This window comes from Capra hircus, chromosome 7 (genome assembly GCF_001704415.2).
Source record: "Capra hircus breed San Clemente chromosome 7, ASM170441v1, whole genome shotgun sequence".
NCBI classification, from domain to species: Eukaryota; Metazoa; Chordata; class Mammalia; order Artiodactyla; family Bovidae; genus Capra; species Capra hircus.
In genome coordinates this window covers 102,556,454-102,584,036 of record NC_030814.1, presented here as the reverse complement: position 1 = coordinate 102,584,036, position 27,583 = coordinate 102,556,454, and the positions used below count along the sequence as shown (strand labels likewise).

Below are 27,583 nucleotides of genomic sequence, written 5' to 3'. Positions count from 1 at the left end.
GTCTAGAGAACAGAGTGGGAGTGAAGGGCCGGCTTCCAGGTCTAGAGAACAGAGTGTGATGAGTGAGGGGCCGGCTTCCAGGTCTAGAGAACAGAGGGTGATGAGTGAGGGGCCGGCTTCCAGGTCTAGGGAACAGAGGGGGAGTGATGGGCCGGCTTCCAGGTCTAGAGAACAGAGGGGGAGTGAAGGGCCGGCTTCCAGGTCTAGAGAACAGAGGGGGAGTGAAGGGCTGGCTTCTAGGTCTAGAGAACAGAGGGGGAGTGATGGGCCGGCTTCCAGGTCTAAAGAACAGAGGGTGAATGAAGGGCCGGCTTCCAGGTCTAGAGAACAGAGGGGGAGTGAAGGGCCGGCTTCCAGGTCTAGAGAACAGAGGGGGAGTGAAGGGCCGGCTTCCAGGTCTAGAGGACAGAGGGTGAGTGATGGGCTGGCTTCCAGGTCTAGAGGACAGAGGGTGATGAGTGAGGGGCTGGCTTCCAGGTCTAGAGAACAGAGGGGGAGTGAGGGGCCGGCTTCCAGGTCTAGAGAACAGAGGGGGAGTGAGGGGCCGGCTTCCAGGTCTAGAGAACAGAGGGGGAGTGATGGGCCGGCTTCCAGGTCTAGAGAACAGAGGGGGAGTGAAGGGCTGGCTTCCAGGTCTAGAGAACAGAGTGTGATGAGTGAGGGGCCGGCTTCCAGGTCTAGAGAACAGAGGGGGAGTGAGGGGTCGGCTTCCAGGTCTAGAGAACAGAGGGGGAGTGAGGGGTCGGCTTCCAGGTCTAGAGGACAGAGGGTGATGAGTGAGGGGCCGGCTTCCAGGTCTAGAGAACAGAGGGTGAATGAAGGGCCGACTTCCAGGTCTAGAGGACAGAGGGTGATGAGTGAGGGGCCGGCTTCCAGGTCTAGAGGACAGAGGGGAGTGAGGGGCCGGCTTCCAGGGCTAGAGAACAGAGGGTGAATGAGGGCCGACTTCCAGGTCTAGAGAACAGAGGGTGATGAGTGACGGGCCGGCTTCCAGGTCTAGAGGACAGAGGGTGAGTGAAGGGCCGGCTTCCAGGTCTGATCCCCCGAGCTCGCCCACCACCACACAGTGCCTCTCATGAGAGCTTGCCCCGGGGAAAGAGAGCTATCCACTCAGGCCTCAGTTTCCTCAGCTGTAAAATGTACTGAGACGCAGCGAACGCATTTACATTCTCGAGTTCACAGAAGGCTGTAAAAAACCGCTCCCCTTTTCCGTTTCTAACTGGTCCTGACGCGAAAGGAAAGCAGCTCATGACCCTGACGCTGTAATAGATGTTGATACGCTCTCTTCCGCAGCTTGCCGTGAGTGAATAAACCACAGAAAGAGAGGAAACCTTTGCCTCCTGATGGACAGAGGGGTGTGGGGGCCGTGAAGATGCATTTGGCAAAGTGCACCCGTGCCACGGGGATGCCAGTGCAGACGTGGTGAGGAATAGACCTGGAGGGAGAACCCAGACGTGAACAGAGGCCTATAGACAGACCAGAAACAAAACCCAGACCAGCTTCGTGTTCGGAGCCTGAGCCTGAGCTGTGTGTCTGGTGGTGTCAGCCTGGGTTGGCTGCATCGCAATCAGTGCAGAGAGGCGGCCACCCCTCAGCCGAGGGAGGGAGCATGACTGACATGGCGCGTGGAGGGCTCCTGGAGGTTGGCAAAGTTCCATTTGTGACACTGGTTATGGGTACAAGGGAACTGGCCTAAAAATGATTTTACCAAGCCATTCTTCAGTTACGTAGTTTCCTGGACCCGGGTTCTATCTTACGTTAAAAACAAAAAAAGTTTAAAAAGCTTTTTAAATTATTAGGAAGGCTTAGGTAGCTGCCCCCAGAGCCCAGCGGCCCCTGCAGTTGTCTTGGGGCCTAAATAGGCAGGCTTCCCTCGTGATTCAGATGGTAAAGAATCCGCCTGCAATGCAGGTGGTGACCTGGGTTCAATTCCTGGGTCGGGAAGATTCCCCTGGAGAAGGGAATGGCTACCCACTCCAGTACTCTTGCCTGGAGCATTCCATGGAGAGAGGAACCTAGTGGCTACAGTTCATGGGGTCACAAAGAGTCGGACACAACTTAGCGACTAACTCATACACATTGTGACAAAAGAAGCTCGTCATGTGTAGTGAGAACCCACCAGGTTTGAGATGTTGACAGTCTTCACGCAAAGCCCACTTGGAGCTTTTCGAAAAACTGCATAGGTGTATTTATAATCCCTTTGACAGCACGGAAACAGGCTCAGATGAGGCTCAGACCCAGGCTGGGCGTGACCACGCAGGTGAGCAGGAAGCACAGTGGCAGCCAACACACTCCCCTTCCCACACACGGCGCCCCCAGACCCGGGCCATCCCCTCAGAAGCTGCCGGGCCCTGGGGCGGCTCACACAGGGCAGCGGCACGGGATGGAAGTGGGTCGGTGATCTGCTAACAGCACTTCTCCTGGGGCACCAGGGATGCTGACCAGTCATTTCATTCTTCCTGGTAATTTCTGACAGAATTTTAAAAATCATAATGAATCTCTAGGGAATAACGCTAAGTGAAAAAAGTTGACCCTGAAAGGTTACACAACACACAGTGTATGCCTCTACGTAATTCTCTTGCCATGTAAGCTTTAGAGAAGAAGCACAGGTTTGAGGGGTTGCCAGGGGACTGGGGCATAGGAGGGATACGGATCTGAGTATCAGAGGCCAACACCAGCTTGCTTGTGGTTCTGAAGCTGCTCCGTACCTGGGCAGTGGCAGTGGACACACCAGCCTTCTCGGGTGGTACATATACACACACGGAACACGGGAACATGGAAAGATGGGTGGGCTGTCTGAAAGCCAACCTCCTGGTTATGACACTGACTGTTCCCGTCGGGGAACACTCCCCAGAAGTTCCCTGTGTTCTTTCTTACAACTGCTGGTGAATCTATCGTGATGTCCGTAACAATTCCAACTTAAAACAATCGGAAAAAACCGGATATACCGTTTCCCAAATGCGACAGCCCAAAGACGGGTGAAAGGCATTTGCAGAACAAAACGCAAGAGGGGAGAGGCGCCACTCACCCGAGGAACGGGCCAACCAGCTGGAGGAGCTCAGAGCCGGACACCAGCTCCTGGTTGAAGAGGGCGATGCAGCGGAGGAAGTTCTCGTAGACCTCCTGGCTCTTCAGCACCCGGCGCACCTGCAGCGAGAGGGGTCAGGGCCCCGCCGGCTGCACCCGCTCCCGAGCCCACCGGGCCTGACCCCACCAGGCGCACACGGAGCCACAGGCACAGGCCCTGCAGGGCGGCTGTGGCCTGCAGGGGACTGCTCTCCACTCAGACAGCACGTGCCCAGAGCCAGCTCCCTGCTCTGCCCACTGACTCTGGGCAGGAAGCCCCTGGACCGCCCCTGCTTCAGAGAAGCCATGCAGCTTCTGAGCGGCAGACTGTCCCCAGATGCGGCACGGGCTCTGAGCTCAGGCTTCCCGCGTGTTTCGCCACCTCCTGCCCCCTGCCCGCCACCAGCCCCCTGCCACCCCCTCCTCACTTTGACTGCTCAGATCTGAGCTGGGAGAGGCCAGCCCGGACCAGGAAAGCCCCAGAAGTCACTGGTCTCGCCGCTTACCTTGTCAAAGAAAGAGAACTCCTGCAGAGTCCCGTATTTGCCCACGGTGGCGATGGACAGGTCTTTGGTACCACGGAGTTTCATCTTCTTCTGCGGAGAGAGAGTCCGTGCCATGGATGCTCTGTGCATCTCACAGGCGGCCGTGTCCATCTCTGTGAGAGCCACAACATCGCCAACACGGAGCTTTCCCGGCAGGAACCGTCATCAGGTGCTGGCTGGCGGTCTGCCCAGCACCCCCACGGATGCACTTCTCAGGACCACCCACCTTGGCCTCCAGGACCAAGTGCAGAGTGGAAGTCACACAACCGCCCTGCCCACAATCTGGGATCTAAATCTCAGCGGCTGAGCGCTTGTGCTATCAGGCAGGGGCATCAGAGTAGGAATAGCAAGGGAGTCATGCCCTCAGATATAGCATCAGAAACGTCTTCTCCTGCCTGCTCCTCCCATGGGCTGTGACTGTGTCTGGGGGCGCGGGGGGATGGCGAAGAGAAGATCCTGGGGAAATCTGGGTTTCAAATCGCTGTGAAGATAAGCATGTGTCAAAAGGACACAAGAGCCAACCTAAAGGGGCCCCACCGGCCAAATCTGAGGCAGTTTAGAGTCAAGACAGACAACGATAGTCACAGATTATACTACCCCTCCACTGCAAGGGGCATGGGCTCGACGTCCGGTCTGGCAACTAAGATTCTGCATGCTGCAAGGTGCAGCCTAGAAAAACAGAACAAAACAAGACAGAAAAAAACCCAAAAGAACATGACAGTAACAGATTATAACCCGAGTCCATAAAGACACACTTTAAATAAACGGAGATGGAGAAAAAGCTCTCCCTTCCAGTAGAAAGCCAACTAGCAGATACACAAGGGATGACGGAGTAAGAAAATCACCATTACACGTGAGGAGCACAACAGGAGAGGAACCTTAGAACCTCTCACCCCTTAGCAGGGCACCTTGTGCAGTGACCAACCTGCACAACTGGACATGGGCGTCCTGCCCATGAAAGAGTTGTGAAGGTGAAAAGCAGCAGGCCGAGCAGTGTATCCAGTTTACGTGGAAGGCGACACCACACCTCGCACAACCTCGTAAGCCAAGGGGAAGAGATGAACAGCCACCTTAGAGTTGAGCCGTCTTCCCACGCCCCCACAGACAGTGAATTTCAAGCTGGACTAGGGCCTGGACTCAGCCTCCTGCCCCAAGCCTGTTGCAGCTGCTCCCCAAGCCATCCACAGAGAAGGCCAGGCTGCGGAGTGTGCACACGTCCAGGCGCGGTGGGCGGTTACCTTTGCTGGTGCAGACACCGGGCGGAGGAGGGAGGGCCGGGAGCGCTTTTTGCTGTGCTCCAGATTCTTCTCATGCTCGCTCTTGTGAACACTGCTCATTTCACACGGCCCATTTCCTGTGAACTAAGGACACAAACACAGGAGGTGATCGGCGCTGAGACACAGCGGACCCATCAGGGCTGGTTCTCAATGTACCTGAGCACAGGGAACCACCTGCGACCCAGCTCGCGACCCCAGTGAGCACTGCCTGCCACGGGCCAGGGGCCTGGTCCTAATGCGAGCCGAGCCTGGCTCTCAAGATGCTCACGTTTCCTGCAGGAAGACCAGTGTACCCAGCTCACACAGGTGCATGTTGTGAGACTGGGAGAAGGCTCACGGAAGGCCTCGATGGACGAGGATCCTGACAAGTGAGGGAGGGCTCAGCAGGCAGACACTGAACTGGGGCCTTGGTGCGGGACTCACCCAGCAGACCACTGACAGGGTGTCTGCCTGTGTGTCTGGGTGAACTGCAGGAAGGAAAAGCATTTAGGTGAGATTAGTGTATGCAGAGCCCTGGCAGCAAGAGGAAGCTGCTGACGGCTGCCAGGTCACTTGGGGGCCTTCCAGCCGAGTCTATGTTCTTTCCTATGAATGAGAAAATGCATCCTAGAGGCAATGTCATAATGGGCGGTGCGGGGGACGCTCACTGCTGGTTCTCTGCACCAAGCACTGATTAGCACGTCAGGGTGCTGGCAATATTTATGAAGAATGGTTCTAGAAGAATCTAGTCAGTGTTTGTTATCTGTATGGAACTCCAAGCAGGCAAGGGAGAAGGTGGACAGATGGTAGCTCTTCTGCGGGGCTGGGATGCAGAGGCCCAGGTCCTTCACCCCCACCCCACCATGGGGCCTTTATGCAGAGACACCACACGAAGGGTGGGCTGGGTGGATAAATCATGCTGCCTTCAAACAAAACAGAGGCAAACGTCAGCTATGAGTCAGCTCTGTGTTGCTGCTAGGGACAGGCATATCTGATACACTGTTATTCTAAACAGGAAAAAACCCCTAGGGGCATGCCTGAACAAACAGGATGCCATTTTTTTTTTTTTTTTAAGGATAAACATTTGTTTGCACTCAGAGGTTTCTGGAAAGATATATAAGACATTTGTAAGTTTAACTCTGAGGGATGACTGGGAAACTGAGGCAAGAAGGAGGGAAATTTACTTTTCATAGCTGATGCTCTCATTAACGCTTTTTTTTTCCATGAGCATGCACTATTTTTATATAAATAATTACAATGATAAAGATCTATTACTTAACTATGGATATAGTCAAAGCTATGGTTTTTCCAGCAGTCATGTATGGATGTGAGAGTTAGACCATAAGGAAGGCTGAGCCCTGAAGAATTGATGCTTTCGAACTGTGGTGCTGGAGAAGACAGACTCTTGAGAGTCCCTTGGACAGCAAGGAGATCAAACCAGTCAATCCTAAAGGAAATCAACTCTGAATACTCATTGGAAGGACTAATGCTAAAGCTGAATCTCTAGTACTTTGGCTGCCTGATGCAAAGAGCTGACTCACTGGAAAACTCCCTGATGCTGGGAAAGATTGAAAGCAAAAGGAGAAGGGGGCAACAGAGGATGAGATGGTTGGAGGCATCACCGACTCAATGGACATGAATTTGAGCAAACGCTGGGATACAGTGGAGGACAGAGGAACCTGGTGTGCTACAGTCCATGGGGTCGCAAAGCCTGTTCCTGTCCAATAAAGTCTGTCCTTGTCCCTTAGGGGATTAAATTTCTTTGGAGGAGTAGTTATCCAAAGATTCAAGACTACTCCAAAGAACCTAAAGTAAAAAAATCCTCAACTGGTATCTGCCGCAGATCCCAGAACTGGTGCCAACACTGCTTCTTAGAGGGGGACAGAATGGCATGCTGAGTAGGACTTGGTGGCAGGGGTGGGTGCAATGGGGAGTGGGGGGGATACCCACTGCTCGCCCAGCTAAGATCACCCAGCTGGAAAGCAAGCTCAGTATCACCAATCTTCCCCCAACAGTTCAGACAGTTCTTATGTTTCAGGTAAATGTCCCAATGTGCAAATGCCTGAGGCAGAAGGCCGCCAGAAACCATCTAGGCAGGGGCTGGCTCAGTTCCTGTTTGTCCATAAAGGTTTACCGGCACACAGCCACACCCACTAACCGATGGAAGGCCTGTGGTTGCTTTCCCGCCACCACAGCAGAGCTGCGCCTTTGCCACAGACACTGTGCGGTCTGCAAATCCTAAGACACTCACTGTCTGGCTCCTAACAGAAAAACTGCTAAGCCCTGATCTAGGCCAAATAGTCGAGTTTAATTAGGACAATATCCAATTTTACTTTTGATTTCTTTCTCTTGCCGTTTTAGTGGAAACATAAATGTAACATCACTTTATAAGATGAATTATATATACATACGAGTATTTTAACAATTTTTAAAAGTTGATGCTATCTTTTAAAAAGCACTAACAGCTATAATAATCCAATGTACACACTGCTGGATTGATAACAAATATCATTTAAAGAAACTGAGTAGGTGCTTTTCTGAGGGAGATGCTTTTCTTTCCAGCGTGGGCTTTGTCCGAGTCCAGCTCGGTAAATGCCAAGTTGTGTCCGCCAGGGGGTGCTGTGACCAAAGTCCTGAGAGAACAAGGGGCTCTACTCACCCCTCACAGAGAGACACAACATGATAACTCAGGAACCAAGGCCGGCAGACTTCATGTGAGCTGCGGAGACGGCCAGTGTAACCAGTCACCAAGCGTCTGCTGTGCACCGTCCCCACAACTCCAGTAGACAGGGCTCCCCACCCACCCCTGAAGCAGGTCTCATGGCCGCTCCGCCAAGGCAGGACCCTGCTTTGCAGCCCTGGGCTCACCAGGGCCAGACACTTTGCTTAGGAAGCTTCCGACTGGCCTAGGGACAGACATTCTCGCACATTTAGATGAGGGAGCTGAGGGACGAGGAGGTGACCTGCCAGGCTCCTGCAGAGAGGAGGGGACAAAGCGAGACATGGGCCACGTACGTAACTCAGAGCCCTACTCTAGCTGCCGCACCCCCCACCTCCTCTCTAAGTGGGGGCTACGCTCTCGAGGCTCCCTGAGCAGGGCATGTCCTCCAGAACGGTGAGAGATGGCCAGGGACTCAGGTAGGCCTTTGCTTCCTGAAGCCGCGGGGTGGGCTGCCCCTGGACCACACGGCGCTGACAGTGATGGCTCTGGGGAGGCCGCTGGAGGGTGCCACTGGGCACACATCCCTGCAGGAATGGCTCAGGAAGAGAACTGCCAACACCAGGCTCAGAGCTGAGATTCCAGACCCAGGTCCAAGAGGATCAGACCCAAAGACTACCCACCAAGCGTACAAGGGAGCAGCAAAGGCTTCAAAGCAGGGGACCCGATGCAGCTCGAGCTCCCGGGACACAGGCCCAAGTGCCCACAACCTTGGGCTGAGCCAACAGAAGAAGGGTATGCAGTGGGAAGGAGGTGCCGAGATCCCTCTGCCCCTCGGCCACGTGGCTCTGGGAGCCAGTTAGGAGGGCCGGTCATGAGCCATTTAGGGAGGTCTCTGACAAGCAGGAGCATGCACAGAGAAGGAAGAGGGCAATGAAGCTGCGACGGCGAAGCGCATTACTCGGGAACATGGAGAAAAACACAAGTCGGGATTCTGAAGTTCAGAGAGATACATGGGGCAGACAGTGGGCTTAAAGACAAATCAGACTCGAGGGTAGGGCCGTAAGGAGGCAGCCGGGCTGAGAGGCCCAGTGTACATGTGACTTCTCTGTCCCTGGGGGGTCCAGACAGGGGCTTTATTTCCCCTACCTGCCCAGGCATTCCCTAAGGGCTTCCGGCAGGCCAGGCAGCAGGCTGGTGCGGGAGATGGGACGACCAGCCTGGATTCTAGGCTGGATTTTCCAGCACATCCATAGCGGTTCTTTCCAAAGCACTGAGTATAAGCTGGGTCCTGCAAGAAGCACCTGAAGGACAATACTTCAGCCCCGGCCTGAGCAGGAGGGGTAGTCAGTTCCACAGAAGAGAGAAGGCAGTGAAGCCTGGGAGGTTACATGGCCAGCTCAAGGCCCCCTGCAGCACCCGGAGCCCAAGGAGGTCCGGGCGTGTGCTCCCTGGGCTCAGTCCAGCCCCCCGGGACACCTGAGACTCCAAGAGGGTGGGCAGGACTGGCCACAGCTCCCGGACTTGACATCAGCCCCACCGACGGGCACAGAACTCTCCGTACCACAGAGCCAGCTTCTCCAGCTCAGTCAGGAAGTGTTTCTGCGTGGAAACTCTACCCTTAGGGATGGTGCCCTGTGTCCTGGAGACAGTAACATGGGGATGGGCCCCAGGTCGCACACCCAAAGTCCACCTCATCAACCAAGAGTCTTGCATGGCGTCCAAACTCGGACTGCTGTTGCCTGTGAGGCCCTTCTGAGAGACCAGCTGTCCTGCAGCCCCGTGCCCCACCGCACCCTCCCTCTAGAAGCAGACCCGGGAGAGATGGTGGTGACGCAGGAGGGTGGCAGGGGGACTCTGGTGTGCTCACCCCCAAGGTGTCATCAAGGGCAAAGAGAAAGCGAAGAGAGGAAATGGAACACGCATCAGCCTTTGAATAGAGGGGGCTTCCTCAACCTCAGGCTGCTTACGAAGAGCCCCCAGCTCACATCAATCACACTCATGGTGAAAGAAGCTTCTCCTCTAAGATCAGGAGCGAGACATAGACACCTGCGCTCACCACTTCTAACCCACACAATACTGGAAGTTCTATCAGAGCAACTGGGCCAAAAAAGGAAACAAAAGGCACACAAACTGGAAAACCTATATTGTTAGCAAATCCTAGGGAATCCATGGAAACTGTCAAAGCAAACAAACGGGTTCAGCAAAGTTGCAGCATACAGAATCAATACAAAAGAGTAGTGCTGTTTCTACGCATGAGCAATGATTAATCCAGAAGCAAAATTAAGAGAGCAACTGCCGGACTTCCCTGACCCGGGAAGACCCCACATGCCTCGGAGCAACTCTGGCCGTCCACCACCACTACCAAGCCTGTGCTCTGGAGCCAGGAAGTCTAAACTACGGCGCCCACACGCCATAACTACCGAGGCCGGCACGCCTAAGCCTGTGCTCCACAGGGGAAGCCACCACCACGAGGAGCCCTGCACCACAGCCAGAGCGGCCCCACTCTCCACATCTAGAGAAAAGCCCGAGCAGCGAGAGGGCCCGGCACAGACAAAATCAATCAATCAAGTTATACACAGAAAAAATTCCACGACAACAAAAAGGATAGTGTCTGGAAATAAATTTAATCAAAGGGGTCAAGACTTACACAGTAGAAAAAAAACTATGAAACACTGCTGAGAGAAATTAAACATTTAAATAAAGGGAGAAATGCCGCCTATTTGTTGGGTAGAGGACTTAATCTTGTTAGGATGGCAATGCTCCCCCAAACAGCTGGAAGATTCAATGCCATCACTTTCAAACTCCCAATGGTCTTTTTTGCTAGAAGGGAAAATCCAACCTTTAAATTCATATAGAACTGCAACGGGCCCTGACTTGTCAAAACAATCCTGAAAAAGAACCAAATCGGGGGACTCACACTTCCTGCTTTTAAACTTACTGCAAAGCTACGGTAACCAAGATGATGTGGTGCTGGCCAAGACAGACGAGGAGATCAACGGATGAGAACTCAGAGTCCAGAAATAAACCCGTAATGCTGGCCATCTGATTTCCGACGAGAGTGCCAAGACTCTACAATGGAAGGGGACAATTCCCTCGACAAACCAGACTGGACCCCTAGCTCACACCATATGCAAACGTTAACTCAAACTGGATCGGCGACCCGAACATTAGAGCCAAAACTATACAAGTATTAGAAGGAAACTTACGAGGTAAACCTTCATGATCTCAGAATTAGCAACAGATTCTTAGATTTGACAGTGAAAGCATGGGCGACAAAAGGGGAAAAATAGGTAACAGGACTTGACCAAAGGACACTAACAGTGTGAAAAGACAGCCTACAGAATAGAGAAACAGTTGATAACGGCCTGATGACAGGAGTACATAACGAACCCTTAAAACCCAACAACCAGGAGACAAACGGAAGACTGTGCAAAATACTTGAAAAGACAGTTCTCCAAAGGTAAACAGATGGCCAGTAAGCACATGAAATGCTCAGTATCATGAGTCAGCAGGCAAACACAAATCACAATTATAACGAGATACCATTTCATGCCAACTCAGAGTTTTTTTTTTTTTTTTAAAAAAGGGAAATCTTGAGCATTGGTGATAATGTGGAAACTGAAACCCGAGTGTACTGTCAGCGAGAACGGAAAATGGTCCAGCCACTGTGGAAAGCAGTCTGGCAGTTTCTCAAAAGTTAAACATACCGTATGACTCAGCAGCTTCACTCCTAGGTACAGACAATGGCGCCCCACTCCAGTGCTCTTGCCTGGAGAATCTCATGGACAGAGGAGCCTGGTGGGCTGCAGTCCTTGGGGTCGCAAAGAGTCGGACACGACTGAGCGACTTCACTATCACTTTTCACTTTCATGCATTGGAGAAGGAAATGGCAACCCGCTCCAGTGTTCTTGCCTGGAGAATCCCAGGGACGGGGGAGCCTGGTGGGCTGCCGCCTATGGGGTCGCACAGAGTCGGACATGACTGAAGCGACTCAGCAGCAGCAGCGGCAGGTATAGACAAAGAACCGAACACATGTGTTCAAGCAAAACCTTGTGTTCACAGCAGCACTATTCACAGTGACCAAAAGGTGGCAACAACCCCAGTGTCCATCAGCGGGTGACAGATGAACAAACTGTGATCCACCCACACAATGGAATTATTATTATTCGGCCATAGAAGCAATGGAGTTCTGACACATCATGGATAAAAGCCCAAAATCATGATGCTGAGTGGAAAGAAGCCACATGCCAATCAAAGGGCCCGTGTCGTATGAGCCCACCTATCAATACATGAAATGTCCAGAACAGGCGAATCCACACAGACAGAGAGCAGACTGGTGGCTGCCAGGGTCTCAGGAGGAGAGGATGGGGAGCGACTGCTGACGGGGACCACGTTTCCCTCTGGGAAGCTGGGAATGTTCTGCAACCAGGCACAGGCGATGGCTGCACAACACCATGAATACCCTGAACACTACTGAATCGTACATTTTAAAATGGGGAACGCTACGTTACGTGAACTTCCCTTCCATTTTTTCCCGAAAGCTCTTAAGCTCGCGAGAAAAGAAAAAGAGGAGGAGGAAATGGAAAAGGCAGCCTGGCAGGCCTCAGGCCACAACAGAGAGAGAAGGCTGACAGCGCAGTCTGCGCTCCCGAACTCCCCGCCCCAGGCCCCTCTTCCGCTCCCAGGTCTATGGGCCCCCCAGGCACTGCTGAGCCTCAGCCCACGTCCCCTGTCCCTCCACACAGGCAGGCAGTGAGCCTGACCCCTCCTGCACCACAGGCCCCGGTTATGGGCAGGTCTCCATTGGAAGACGCTCTGCCCCCCAAACCACCCTCAGCACCCGCTGCTCCAGGTCAGTGAGGGCGGGGAGCCTGCACTCAGGGCCCATGGGTGGCTGCACTGGGTGTGGCTTCAGGGGAAAGCCAGCGTCTCTGGGGAGTGGATAAACCTGGCCTGGCCTGAAGGCTGCACTGAGGTGTGGGGTTCTGGCTGATAACGTGGCCCCAGACTGGGGTGGGCGCTCTGTACTCACCAGGGACCGCTTGGCTTCAGGCAGGAACTGTCCAAACTCGGAGAGCAGGTCCTCCTGGCCGCGGAAGAGGTTGGCCACCTCGGTAAACACCTCCTCTTCAGACATGCCTCGGAAGGGACGGCCCTTCGTGCTCAGCTGCTCCTTCTGTCGATTTTCAGGAAAAGGAAAACAAGTGGTCAGCCAGGGAACCAGGAGACACCGTAGGCTGGGACGTTCAGGCATCCTACTGTGGAGGAGAGAGGGACGATTCACAAAAGCAGAACCCCTGACTGCTGCCACCAGGAGAGAGGGGCCCAGCCCACTGCTCAGCTGACACCTTGGGTTACCCTCCAACCACTCCCCTTCCACTGGCTCTGGAGAACAGCCCCGTGTGCTTGCATCTTGACCCTGCTGCACAACTTGGCCTGAGCCCCAGCCATGGATGGGGTCAGAGCTGGGAGCGTGGAGGCAATGTGGGAGAGGCAAGGTCAGGGAAAGACCCTGCCCCAGCCCTCGAGCAGCACTGCTGAGCAGAGGCTGGGGAAAGGCAAGGTCAATGGCGAACCCACGGTGCTCCCAAGAGCAAGGGGACTCGTCCTGCAGGGCAGGGGAAATGAGCTAGTGCTGCGTCTGGAAGGGGCAGAGGGTGAAGAAGGACAGGAAGGGCCTGCAGGTTAAGGGACTTGCTCTCCCAGGGTCACCAAGGCCCCAGAAGGGAGATGGCTTGACCTGGAGCTTAAGACAACAAGACGAAGACCAGAGGGGTCACAGGTTGGGAGGGCAGGAAGAGGTGAGGAGAACGCAAGTCGGCCGTCAGAAGTCAGTCCTTGGACTTCCCTGCTGGCGCTGTGGTAAGAACCTGCCTGCCAATGCAGGAGCCGGCTCTGATCCCGGAGCTGGAAGACGCTACGTGAGGTCTGTGCGCCACACCACTGAGGCTGGCGCGCCCGCAGACTATGCTCCGGAACAAGAGGGGCCACCACGGTGAGAAGCCAGCCACCGCCTTTAGAGAGCAGCCTCCGCTCACACAACTGGAGAGAGCCTGGGCACAGCATCGAAAACCCGGATGGGAGAGCGGGTCACGAGGGAGGGGAGGGGACGTTTATATACCTATGGCTGACTCGTGTTGACACCCAGAAGAAAACAACAAAAGCGATTATCCTTCAGCTAAAGCAAAAACAAACAAACAAACAAAAAAACCCAGTAGCCAAAAAAAAAAAGGAAGAGTGAATTAAAAGAAAAGTCCCTATCACCTTTCAGCCGGAACATGACAGAGCAAGCAGTGCGCCAAGGCGTCGACGTCCCCCCACCCCCGGAGCTGCAAAGGGGAGGGACAAGGAATGGGAGCCCTCGGCTCAGCCCGCCTCACCCCGCCCCTCTCGGCCCGCCTCACCACTTTCCAAATCCTGGCACACAGAGCACCTAGTTGGGAGGGAGAAAAAACTGCCTCCACCCTACCCTGCCCCAAGTTACCGGGACACTTGAAGACCAAAGGAAAAAACAGGCAAAGATCACTCAGCTCAGAGAACAAATACAAATTACTCCTATGCAGATAAAACAGTGATCAGACTAAGTGATGTCTGACAATTTAAAACAGCATCACAGCAGGTGGCTCCATGGTAAAGAACCCGCCCGCTAATGCTGGAGACTCAAGAGGCTAGGGTTCAACACCTGGGTGGGGAAGACTCCCTGGAGGAGGAAATGGCAACCCAACTTCAGTATTCCTGCCTGGAGAATTCTACGGACAGAGGCGCCTTGTGGGCTATAGTCCATGGGGTCACCAAGAGTCGGACACGACTGAGCGCCCACAACACGGTGACCGCATTTTTGCTCATCAGATTGGGCAAGTGATGGTGATCTCTGTGCAGGCTGTGGGGAGCTGGGCGCTCTCATTACAAGGCAGAAAGAAAGCCCGGTGCCCCTGGCAGAAGGAAGCCTGGCGCCATCTACAATCATGTGACGGGGGCACACTCTCTCGCAGGGATGCACCTCTTGCAAATTTTCCCACAGAAAAGAGTCAGCTATGCTGCAAGGCCTGTTTTAAACAGACATCTGTTTGGGACAAATACTGAAGAATGATCTGAGCGTGGGGTGGATTCTGCACTTGCTAATAAGACAGGATTTTGTCCAGGAGTAACAAGGGGTGAATGTGGAGAAGTATACCGGCTGAGCCAGGCCACGTGGGACACGACACCCGACGCGCACACACCCTCCCTCAACTGTCAGGAGCCACCCTTCCAATCTGGGGCGACATCCTCCCATCGCATTTTAGGGAACTTCCTCCTGGTACCTCACAGTGACCTGCAGGCTGCAACCTTCCCCACCCACGTCCACAGGTGAACCTCAGGTCTTCTCCAAGGTCAAGTGCTGCAATATTCATTCATGCTTAGCCACCTGACGAGTGCACAGTGGTGCTACCGGCTTCTCGTGGGTGCCTGTCTATGCACGTTTTGGGCTGTGGTCTCCGTAGCTGCGCACGGGCTTTCTCTAGCTTCTGCAGGCAGGGCCCCTCTTGGGCTTTCTCTAGCTTCTGCGGGCAGGGCCCCTCTCCAGTCGTGGTGCTCGGGCTTTCCTCGGCAGTGGCCTCCCTTGCTGTGGACCACACAGCCTTCTAAGGCGCGTGGGCTCAGCAGGTGTGGCACCCGGGCTTATCTGCCCCGAGGCCTGTGAGATCTTCCTGGACCAGGGGTTGAGCCTGTGCCCCCAGCATTGGCAGGCAGACACTCAACCCCTGGACCACCAGAAAAGGCCCAGTACCGTTTTTTTCGTTAGTGTGTGGCTGACACAGTGTTTGAGTGTCGTGCCCTGACCCCACTTTCCCACAAGCCCTGTGGCTGGGGCATATGTGCAGAGTGTGGTCACTCGGGACGTCAGGGCAGAGCTGGCTGTGCCTGTCCAGGCACACGACACACGTACGAAGCTGTGTAAGGGAACCCACTCCCCTGCACTGACCTGAGGCAAGAGTTGTGCTACAATCAATGACCTCAGTGAACCACGTTTAACTGGGTCGGCACCACCAGCTTTATAGCCATTTTAGGGATTAGAACCCCAAGGTTCAGGGTGGTGAGCCAAAGGGCTCTGAAGGGCAGGGGTCACAGCTAAGGTCTGAATCAAAGCTCAACAGATTAAAAAAAAAAAAAAAGTAACATGTGGCTAAATTTACTCTAGAGCCACTTTGGCCTCACAATGTCTTAAAAAAATTCAAACCCAGACTTCCCTGGCGGTCCAGCGGTTGAGAATCTGCATCCCAATACAGGGAGCACAGGTCCAACCCCTGGCCCAGGAAGATCCCACATGCCGTGGGGCAACGAAGCCCACGGGTCACAGCTACTGAGGCCCCAGCACCCTAAAGCCCGTGCTCCGCAACGAGAGAGGCCACTGCAATGAGAAGCCCCTGCACCACAACCAAGAGCAGCTCCCGCTCACCGCAACTCAAGAAAGCCCAAACAGCAACGAGGAGCCGGGGCGGCCAAAAATAAACTAAATAAATTAAAAAAATCTGAGCCAATGTTCTAAAATCAGAATAACTCACACAGAAATTCACACTGCCAGCTCCTCTTGAAGAAATGGATGGTCCCTGTTGCCAGGGTGCTCGCTGGGAAAGCCGGTGCCAGGCAGAACCTGGAGTGGAGGCCCAGGCGGCTGCATTTCCAACTGACTCCTGAGCCGTGGCTGGAGAAGGCTGAGCTGTACCTCCCCACTCATGCGTTCTCCAAATCAGCCTGCAGCCCTTCGCTACGACCTCGGTTAAGTTCGTCTAACGTCTCTGCTCAATTCCCATCAACACAACAGATACCTCCTGGCCTTCCCTCTAATGATCTTTCTTGCCCCTGACATGTTTGGACCCCACGGAATCTGTGAAAGACCCACAAACCCCCATGGCTGCAAGCAGACTGGTGTTCAGAGCTGCCACGTGGAACCACTTCTCTGTGAGAGGCAGGAAGTTCCTGACGCTGCACAAGGCCCGTGCAGACAATGGGCGTTGGGGCCAACAGGGCCACGCGTGACGTCAGCACCAGCGCCCACGGATGCTTAGGCCATCGAAAAAGCTCCCCCGGGTTTACGGGAAGCAAATGCTGTTCATCTCATCGTCGACATTTACGCTAAAAGGAATCTCACTTCTTTGTTTCTCTTATTAAGGTTGTGCACAAGATTTCACTTTTAAAAGTGGGTCCTCGGGACTTCCCTGCTGGTCCAATTGCTAACACTCTGTGCTCCTAAGGCAGGGGGCCGGGGTTCAATCCCTGGTCGGGGAACTAGATCCCACAAACCGCAACTAAAAAGTCTGTGCTGCAACTACATGCTACAATAAAGATCTACAGGGCACAGCCAAATAAATAAATGAAAATAAACATTATTTTTTTAATGGGTTCTGTTGGTTAGAAAAACAAAAAGCAGCAGAGACTCCACGTCTGGGCACAGATGATGTCTGAACTCTTTGCATGACACCGATGCCCCTTGCCACTGGCCTGCCTGTACTCCCTGCCAATTTCCCTGCAGGCAGCTGCCCGCGCTGGCCCCTGGGCCTTTGCACAGGCCATGCCCAGCACCAAGAGACTCCGTCTTTCACCTGAGGCTTCTGACTGATTTGTTAAGATTCAACCTGAGGGGCTTCCCTGGTGGTCCAGTGGTTACGAATCCCCCTTGTGATGCAGGGGATGCAGGTCTGACCCCTCGTCTGGGAACTAAGATCCCACGTGCCGCAGAGTTAACCAAGCCCGCGCGTCACAGCTGGAGTCTGTGCGGCAGTGATAGACCCTACTGAAGACCGAGTTCCACGATCAAGTCCAGTGCACACAAAGCAACTAACCAAGTATTAAAACCTGAGTAGCCTCTCCCCGACCCCTCACGGGGTCAGCAACCTTCACCTCTCCTTGGCACAGCCCTAAGCTGAACTCCGAGGCAACAGCAACCATTCATCTCTGTTGACCCAGTACCTGGCGCAAGGCCCAGTTGTACTCAGCATAAATAAAGGGTAGTTCTATTGTCTAAATAATAACTCAGCCATTTTATAAAAGGAAAACTGTCTTCTTGGGGGGGCGGTTCTTTAATCCTCTAGTGTGTATTTCCCAAAGAGGGTGCAGAGGTGCCTCAGGGACAAATTAAAAGCCGACCTACACAGAACACCAACAGGTACACGCCTGTCACGGCAGCGTTACTCACAGTGGCCGTAAGGTGGAAGCACCCCAAGTGTCTGCTGATGGATGAATGGAGAAAGAAAACGAGGCCAAGCCATACAATGCAATAATATTCCGCCTCAAAAAGGCCATTCTGACACAGGGTACAGCAGGGACAGACCTTCATTCAGGGCGTCACGCTAAATGAAACAAGCCAGTCAAGAGGACAAATACGAAGCCACTCACAGGAGGCCCCCAGCAGAGCCAGATTCAGAGACAGGAAACAGAAGGGTGGGAGCCAGGGGCTGCGGGAGGGAGCAAGGGGGAGTTATAAGAGTTTAATGGGGACACAGTTTCAATCCAGGAAGATGAAAAGTTCTGGACATGCATGACGGTGATGGCCGCACAACACTGTGACTGTGCAGTGCTCAATACCACTGAACTGCACGCTTAAAGATGGTGAAGTTTTACAAATGTACTCTGCCACAGTAGAGAATGAAACTAACGCAGAAAAGAAAAAAGCTAATCAGAATTTTACAGGAGGTCCTGAGGAAAACCTGAATGCTTCCGACGCTCCTGACACTGAGCGGTGCCGCCCACGCCCGCAGAGAAGCGTGGCCCAAGCCTTCCTACCTGGTAAGTGTGCAGTATCTCCAGGAAAGACCTGTAGATTTCCGGGTGGTCCAGAAAGCGGGTCTTAATTTTGTTCACGTAGCTGATGGCATTGTTGAACTCCACGGAATCGGACTCCAAGGGCACCTGGGGCTTGTCCTCCTTGTACAGCATCTGCTGCTTCACGTTCTCTGCACAGTCGCTGTGGTTGTGCGAATTCTCCTGCCAACGGGACGACAGGGATGAGTGTCGGGCCCGACACGGGGTGCAGGCTGTGGGGACCACCAGACAAAAGCAAAGAGAGCAGGCAAAACTCAGCACAGGGCCGAGTCTTCTCCTTCAAACACAACAAGTGTACTTCTGGGGGCCTGGAGAGAGGGAAGCAGAGACAGGGCACGCAGACACGGAGCCACGGAGCCCTGCCTCAGCCTTCCGAGCGCCCACGCATCCCTGGGAGCCTCACCAACTCACCTCTGCCTGACCCTTCTCACAAAGACCATGAAACCACGATACACACTCCACACTGAAAAATTAGCATTCACGCAATCCTTTCCGGAGCAGAATTCTGGGCCGTTTGTAACAGTCTTCCTCGCCTCTGGCCAGTCCATTTCAGCAAGACTGTTCTCAGGTGTGAAAGCTACTTGCTGTCAGCAGGCAGGAGACTGGGACCCCGCAGGTGAGGGAGGGCCCCTGTCCAGGCTGCCCAGGGCTGTGGGACTTCTGGTGCTAAGCCCGGGGCAAGTCACATGAGAGAAGACTGATGGGCCCTGAGCAGCCGTCACGCATGCTCTCCACTCACATGCTTTTCTGTTAACATAAATACAAATGAAAAACAGACACACGTCTCTCTCTCCTAGAAGCTGGAATCCTAACTCACAGTGGGACAAGACCACCCCACGAAGGAGGCGACGTTTCCGCCTTTAGACTGGAACTTCACGTGTGGTCCTGAGGATGTCAGGACTGCAGGCAAAAGGAGAAGAGGGCAGCACAGGATGAGATGGTTGGATGGCATCACCAACTCAACGGATAGGAACCCGAGCAAACTCCAGGGGACAGTAGAGGACAGAAAAGCCTGGTGTGCTGCAGTCCGTGGAGTCGAAAAGAGTCGTACACGACTTAGCGACTGAACAACCACCTGCGGACGGCCTCACTCTGTCACTGACCACAGCTGGGCTGTCAGGACTGACCCTCGGCTTTCTGCGGGTCCCACCTGGGTCTCGGGCAGGTCAGGATTCCTCTGGTTCGGCTTTAGGTCTTTGCGTACACAACCCCTTTCAGGGACTCTTCCAGACCTCATCTCCTAGCACTTTGAGCCCCTTTCTTGCTCTGTTTTTCTCCATGGCGCATGCCGCTTTCCCACAGGTGACACACTTTACTTATTTAACTGTCTGTCCAGCCCTGAGCTATAGGGAGACTCCAGGGGAGCAGGGATTCTATTTTGGACATGGCTGTATCCCCAGTGCCTGGAGCAGTGCTTAGAAGAGAGTGGGCTTCATCCACGGTTGGGGATGACCAGGCGAAATCCCCTGGCACCTGCAGCTGACCCTGGACTTCAGGGAGCTCCCGGCACACTGCCACCGCCTCCACCAGGCGCACCCACCAGCACCCGCATGGGTCCACTAGTGCGGCAAGGTTGCCATGACAAATACCAGAGGCTGGGCAGCGTCAACAGACACTATCTCTCCACAGCTCTGGAGGAGGGAGGGCCAAGCTCAAGGGGTCAGCAGGGCTGGAGCCTCCCAAGGCCTCCTGGCTGGACACCTGCCCTCCTTCCTGCTGCACCCTCACAGGGCTGTCCCTCTGCGCGCACAGACCCCTGAGGGTGTTCCCTGTGTCCACATTTCTCCCTTGAAGGACCGGTCAGCCTGCATCAAGGCTCATCCTAATGGCCCCATTTTACCCAATCATCTCTGTAAAGATCCCATCTCCAGATACAGTCATATTCTGAGATACTGAGGGTCAGAACTCTGAGATACAAATCTGGGGTTCGGGTGGGGGTGAATTTGGGGTTGGGGTGGGTGCAGAGGCAACTCTAGGAAGCCAGGAAAACAGACACACAAGAGACCTAGAGCAGCCACAACTCAAGAACTGTTTCTCTGGAATTAGTTCTGAATCACTCTGGGGATGCTCCTCCTGATCACCTTTCCCTTAAACTAACAGAGATCTTATCCTGTGTTCCTCTGTGGTATACAGGTTGTCGGTGGGAACAGCTGAGCAGGGGGAGGGAGCAGCCATGGAGCCCAGGATGGTTTCAGAGGAGGCTGTGTGTTCACTGGGGGCTCCTTTCCCACCAGTATAAGGGGGCATTTTTAAGCACCACATGCCTCCTCCAATTCTCTGAAGTGAGTTACTGCGACAAGACGGAGAACCACCCCTGCAGACCAGGGCTCCACAAAAAAGGTCAGACGGTAATGGTCCAACCACTGTGGCAAACAGCCCAGTGATTCTTCAGTAAGTTAAACATGGTCACCAGGTGACTGAGCAATTCCACTCCTACGTATCCACCTAAAGAACCCAACACAAGTGTTCAAGCAAATCCTTGTGTTTGCTCACAGCAGCGCTGTTCACAACTGTCCAAGGTGGAAACAACCCTAGTGTCCACCAAGTGATGAAGGAATGAACAAAAGGAGCTCCGTTTTTGCAGTGGAATATCATTCAGCCTTAACAAGGACTGCAGCGCTGCTACAACACGCTGCTGTGCTGTGAGCTGCTAAAGCCGTGTCCGACTCTCTGTGACCCCATGGACTGTAGCCTGCCAGGCTCCTCTGTCCATGGAATTCTCTGGGCAAGAACACTGCAGGGGGTTGCCATTCCCTTCGCCAGGGTATCTTCCTGACTCAGGGATCGAACTGCATTCCAGGTGGATTCTTTACCGCTGGGCCACTGGGGAAGCCCCAACACAACAAGGATGACCTTCAAAAACACAACGCTGAGAGAAGGAAGCCCAGACACAGAAAGTCATACAGGGCATGACTGCACTCACATGAAGTATTCAGAACAGGAAAACCTACAGAGACAGAAAGCAGACTAGTGACTGCCAGGGGCTGGGTGGTGTGAAGGATGGGGCTGAGGAGGTACATGTTCCTTTCTGGGGTAAAAATGTTCTGGAATTAGTGGTGGCTGCACAGTATTGTAAATGTACTAAAAAGCCACAAAATTGGACACGTTAAAATGGTTATAATGACGAATTTTATGTTATGTAAACATTACCACAATTGAAAAAAAATTTTTTTATTGTAATCTGAAAAATGTAAAAGCTACCAGCCATATAAACATAAGCTGGCTGGTTCCATGGGCCACAGTTTGCCAACCCCTGGTCTAAACTTTCTGGAACAATCCAGGCTTTTGTGTGCTCTGCCTGCTGTGGGTGGCCTTGACCAGGCACAGTAGAAACGCCTCCTGGACACTAAGGAACTGCCGTGCGCGGCCAACTGGTCCATCCGAGCGTGCACACAGAGCCCTACCTGGTACTGAAGGGACCCCTCAAGGGTCATCCCCAAAGGGACAGCGGCCCCTCCGGCCCCTGCCCCACGGCTCATCTCAGCAGGCGCTGCACCCACCCAGAGCCACAGGCTTCCTGCCACCACCCGGATTGCTCGCTTTCACCGACACCTCCTGGTCCACAACACCCTCCACTCCACGTGGCTCACACCAGGCCCCCCTCTAGCCTCCCAGATCTTCTCTTGCCCCCCCCGCAAGTCCACTTCTGGCATGGCAGCCGGAGGGGCCTTTCCAGAACTCTCCCCCGGCTTCTCACGCTCCTGGCTCTCCCCTCTACAGCCTCTGCTTCAGGTCCCGACCCCACCGGCGTCCTGGCTTTCTCAGGCACACCCACTCATTCCCACCTCAGGCCTTCATGCCCCTACCACGGAGCCTCCCCCAGAGGACACAGGCGTAGCCCCTGCTCCCCCACCTCTGCCCACCGCACCTCCCCAGGCCTGGCTTCTGCTGTCTTTCACTCATGGCGCTGAACTCCCTCACGTCTCACAGCCATCCATACAGGTCTCGCAGGAGCCCCCACCTCAACCATGCAAGGGCCCGGAGAGCCAGGAATCTGAACAAACCCCAGTGCCTGGCACGGAGGAGGTGGCCTACCTCTGCTCCATGGATGACTAAGACATAAAGCCAAGAGGTGGCCTCCCGGGGACCGAACGGACTCTGCATGACCCTTCCCGGAGGGAAGGCAGCCGGCTCCCTTTGATGTAAAGGGGACACTGAGCTACAAACTGCACCTCAAGGTTTATCTCTTAAGTTCATCTAAGAGCCGTGATCTTGGGCAAGTACAAAGGAGCCGCCCCAAGAGGCAGGGTCTATCCTGAACAGAACTGGCAGCCGAGATTCACCACTCTCGCCCGGGGCCTCGCCTTTCAGGTGTCCCGGAACGGGGACAGTCATGAACAAGACAGGCCTGATCTGGAGGACCCCACCTGCCAGGGAAGGCAAACCAACAGGAAATAGCGCATTTTTTATTTCTTAGCTCTCCTACGCTATTTTGAAACGTGTAAAACGGGATGCTGTGAAAATGACTTGGGGGTGGGAACTGGGAGGGCTCTCTGAGGAGGTGATGTTATAACTAAAGTCAACCAGATCCAAAAAGATGTTGATTCCAAAGGCCGCAGCCAGGGGATGGTCTTCCTGCTGTGGTCCCTGGCCCCTCTCTGGGCAGGCTGCCCACATCATGGCACATGTCTGTTTATCTTTTCCTTGGCCCAGTGTCTCAACCGGGGAGATTCTGTTCCCAACCCAGGGGACACTTGGCAACGTCAAGAGACATTTAAGGCTGTCATACTTGGCGGGGGGTGGGGGTGCTACTGGCATCAGGTGGGTGCAGCCCAGTGATGTTGACAGACACACACAGACGGTCCTTCAATACAGTGAAGCCAGAAAAACAGTTTAAAAAGAAAATCACCATGGCACTAGTGAGCAGGGAGCCCTGGAAAGGTGACAGCAGCGGGTGACCGGAGGGGATGAAGGGCACGGACCTCTCCGGCTAGGGGAGCAGCCCCACACATGGCGGCTCTTAGGCTGCAGCAAGACCAACAAGCCCTGGTAGGCAGCTATCAAGGGAGCGTTCTCATCAAACTCCTCTTTAGAGTTAACAGGCCTGCAGTCACGAAATCCACCCCGGGGGCAGACAAGACTGGTCTGTTCTCCTTATCTCTCCAACAGGTCTTGAAGTCACTTGGGGAGCAGCAGGAGCCCCGCGGCTGTTTAAGAGGAGGGGAGGCTCTCGTGAAGATCCGGCCTTGGGAGCAGTTACTCCCACGGGGCTAGAGAAAGGCAAATTCCGCATGGGGAGTGCAATTTAGGGCTTGGTCACCGGTTCTTTCTTCAACACCCAGTGTTTACACAGCGCCTCGGATTCAGCAAAGTGCCCCTGCACACATAGCTGCAAAGAGCTCGCTTTTCTCCCCCAGCCGGGACTGTTCTGAAGGTTAATCCCTGCTAAGGCTTTTATCATCTGGAGGCACGAGCTCTACCTCTGGATCCCGGGGCTTCATTTGCAAACATGAAATAGAAGCTTTCATGGCCCCAGGCTTCCAAGTACCTTTTCAAAAGTGAGGCGCACTCCTCAGCTTTAATGAGATGACTTGCTGATGGTGCTGACGTGCTGACAAGACCGCCGTGCGTAGAGAAAAGGCGGGATGTGTGCTAGCCCCCCTTGGAGAGGGACCTGCCCCTGCCAAGTCGCTTCGCACTGCTCTCTTTTCAAATCCTGACTCCCTAATTGATAGGAAACTGCAATCTCCTTCAACAGCGGAGAAACCTACAAAATGCTTCACAGTAGATTTTTAGCTTCCCTGCAAAAACCCCTCGGGCAGAGATGGAGGAGGAGGTGGTTCAAAGAGCTGGTTCAGTCACACCAGGGCTTCTCAATGCTGTGATTTTGCTCCCAGGGGACATGCGGCTCTGTCTGGAGATCTGTTTTTGGCTGTCTCGACTGGGTGAGGGCCTACGGGTGGAGGCCAGGGATGCCGCTGAACACCCACAACGCCCTGGCCAGCAAAGCCACCAGCAATGTGTTAGGCCCTAAATGGCAGCGGGACCGAGGAGAGAAAAAGACAATGGTTACCTTATAAAAGCAAAGCTCAAACAGTCTTTTTCTCAGGGGGTCTGGTGAGCTCAAACAAGAAGCGACTGCAGAGACAGAAGAGGCTGCCACCTGTCACTTAAGACAGAAGGAACCGCAAGCCTGAGCTGAGCCCACGGTCCTGCCCACAGGGAAATGAAGCACATCCACAACAAAGACGGCCGGTCACACACGCGTCTCCACCACTTCATTCTGTGTGCTGCCAAGGTGCTCAGAGGGATGACCGGCCCGAGTACAAGTGTGGGCTGCCTAGCGCTCCGAGGGGGAGCCTCAAACCCAGACCTTGGTGGCTGCGACTGCCATTATCTTTTTTCAGTCAGAATACAGTCGCTTTAACAATGTTAAGTTTCTGCTGTACAACCAAGTGAATCAGCCACACACACCCCCTCCCTCTTAGACCTCGCTCCTACTCCAACCCCACCCCATCCCTCTAGGCCATCACGGAGCCCCGAGCTGAGCTCCCAGTGCTACACACCGAAGGTCCCAGTGGCTAAGTGTTTTACACGTGGTAGTGTGTTTATGCCAAACCTAACCTCCCAATTCACCCCACCTTCCCCTCCCCCACTGTGCCCACACGTCCGTCTTCTATGTCTGAGTCTCCATTCCTGGCCTGGAACTAAGTTCCTCTGTCCTATTTTTCTAGATTCCCCATGTTAATACATGCGCTAATATACAATACTGGTTTTCGTCTTTCGGACTTACTTCACTCTGTATGACAGACTCTAGGTCCATCCACATCTCTGACTGTGACTGGACATAAAACTACGTTCAGAGAATGCCTCCTTGACACATACAGACACACACACTCTTGATCTAAATCTGCCAAGTGGATCAATCTGGGATGCAGAGGCTGCTGGGGAAGATGTTTCAATTTACTCTGATTTGTGCTAGAAGCATTTCAAGAAGATCGGCCCTTCACCTGCTTCCCTGCCAATGAAACACACGAGATATATTGCCTGGCCTGAGTACCCCCAGGGCCAGGGTGGGTGGTGCTGAGGCCAGGTCACTCACACCACTGCATACCTGGCTCGACAGAGGCGACTGTATGTTTAACTTGCCGTTCTTGGGAATGTCTATCCTGTAGCCGAGAGGAAGGAAAGCGTTGAATCCAACAATGAGGTCAGGGTGTTCGTGGAAGAGCTGCGACACTCGTCGGATGACACCAGGAGTATCAATGCTGCAACAAAGAAGACCAGGAGTGGGCAGGAGGGTCTTGGGGGGCAAACTGGGAACCGAGCTGACTTCTGACTCTCTTAACCATCCCAGGACACAGGCTGCTCAACAGACAACGACGCACCCTAAACTGTGTTCTGTGTGACTCTGCAGACGGTGGTCCACCACCAAGGCAGCCAGGCCTGGGCTCCCCGTATCTTCCTGCTAAAACCCCACACAACAGGCGCACAGCACAGCTCCCAAAAAACCGCAAGCACGTGCGCTAGACTCCGGAAACGTCAGGAGAGCCAGCTGCACATCCTGAGCTCCAAGAAGTGACAGGAAGCCAAGTCCTCTAAACAGGGAGATAAATTCACTTCATACGAATCAGCGATCTGCTGTTCCCAGGAGTTGTTCCCAGCAACTGACGGTAATGCATAAATGTCAAAGGCCCTGCACGTATGGAAACTGCGTAACAGCTCAAGGAGAGAGGAGATAGGGTTCTCCCTCGGGGCTGCAGTCAGGGCCAAGGTCTACCATCGGGCTTGGGAAGGAAACCAGGTGAGCCCTGCCGTTATTACTTCCTCTGTGGGGAAAGCACCAAGGTGTGGATCTGATACAAATCTAAATCAGAAGGCATGGAGTCCTGGTCCCACCTCTGCTTCTAACGTGAACCTGGGTGAACCCCTGGCCCACTCTAAGTCTCAGCAAGACCCCTGTCAAACAAGACAGGGGATCGAGAGGTCCCCGATACATCTCTCACCCCCTTGATCCTGTGCCTATGAAAACAGCTAATGTGTTTTAAATGCCTTCTAAGTGCCAGGTTCCTTATTAAGCATTTTATGTGCGTTATTTCCCGAGCAGGCCTGGGATGAGGGCAGGCCTGGGATGAGGGCGAGGCAAGTAAGGCACTCACCTTGGGGATTAAGATTTGAGGGGGAGAAAGTGCCAAAACATTCCTTAATCTGGATAAGTAACATTTTCATGTAGTGCTTGGTGGGGGGGGGGGGGGTCTAAATTAAAAAAAAAATCCCACGAACAAAATTCATCTTACAAAAACCCGACACTCTGAGTAAAGGCAGGATCCCACCCTGTGCTTGCCTGACTGCCTCACTCGCCTCACCGCATCCCTGCCCTCCTTCCAGGAATCCCCACAACAGCTCCACAAGGAGGGCACCCTTCCGTCCCGTTGTCTGGAAGAAGGACCGAGGCTCCGAGCAGCCACCACCTGCGCAAGGTCACCCTGTCGGGGGTCGGCGCGGGCTGGCGGCTCCCACGGCGCTCAGGCCCGCTGCGGCCCAGGGCGTGCCCTGGGGCGGCCCCCGGGCAGGGGCCCCGCAGGTACCTCTGGCTCTTGAACTCCTTCATGATCTCCAGGAAGCCATTGTAAGTGGCAGGATCGCTGCCGAAGCGGATCTTCACCTGGTCCAGGTAGGTGAGGGCGTCTTCCACCTGCGGGGAGGGGGAGGGTCCCGGTGGGCCGCGGTCGGCGCAGAGGGGGCCGGGGCCGGGGGTCCCTGGCGGGAGGGGTGCAGGCCGGGCTCCGAGGGGCGGAGGCAGGGAGTCGCGGGTCCAGGGCCCAGCGGAGCGGAGGCCGACGCAGGGCCAGGGTCGGGCGGGGCCCTGGCAGGGGGCGCCAACCTCCGGGGACTGGACGGCCGGGTTCCCCAGGGAGGGCTGGGGCACCACTCACGTGCACCGGAAGTTTCTCGTGGCCCCCAGAGCCCGAGCGACCCCAGCGGGCGCCGCTCAGCCCCCGGCCCGCAGGGCCGACGCCGCCGCCGCCGCCAGCGTGCGCCATGTTGGAACTCGGAGCCGCGGCCCGCCCCGCCCCCCGCCCGAGGGTGGGCCGCGCATGCGCTGGCTCCGCCCCGGAGGGCGTGGCCTGGCGGCGGCTGGGACGGCAAAGCTCCTGGAGGGACTAGCTGTAGAATCTTACCCATAAAACTGAAAGGCTGCTAACGCTGGCCTCTGCTTTTGTCCGGCCCCACAAGTAAGCTGAGAATGCTTTTTACAGTTTTAAAAGTTGGAAAAACTCCGGTAGTGCAGATTATTCCGTGCCACGTGAAAA

The 27,583-nt window shown here is 54.5% G+C and overlaps 1 protein-coding gene across 2 annotated transcripts in view; it reads right to left on the bottom strand.

Moving 5' to 3' along the window:
- The window catches only part of SIN3B (SIN3 transcription regulator family member B), a 44,857-nt gene extending 17,516 nt beyond the window's left edge, over nucleotides 1-27,341 (bottom strand). The window contains exons 1-8 of one of the 2 annotated variants that reach the window (XM_018051353.1): nucleotides 27,206-27,341; nucleotides 26,858-26,964; nucleotides 25,384-25,537; nucleotides 18,291-18,491; nucleotides 12,562-12,705; nucleotides 4,850-4,972; nucleotides 3,573-3,662; nucleotides 3,029-3,147 (exon numbers count right to left, since the gene is read on the bottom strand). In XM_018051353.1, the coding sequence (XP_017906842.1) occupies nucleotides 3,029-3,147; nucleotides 3,573-3,662; nucleotides 4,850-4,972; nucleotides 12,562-12,705; nucleotides 18,291-18,491; nucleotides 25,384-25,537; nucleotides 26,858-26,964; nucleotides 27,206-27,313 (1,046 nt within the window). In that variant the 5' untranslated portion in view covers nucleotides 27,314-27,341. The remainder of the gene's footprint in view (nucleotides 1-3,028; nucleotides 3,148-3,572; nucleotides 3,663-4,849; nucleotides 4,973-12,561; nucleotides 12,706-18,290; nucleotides 18,492-25,383; nucleotides 25,538-26,857; nucleotides 26,965-27,205) is intronic. The other variant, XM_018051354.1, reaches the window with a different exon arrangement.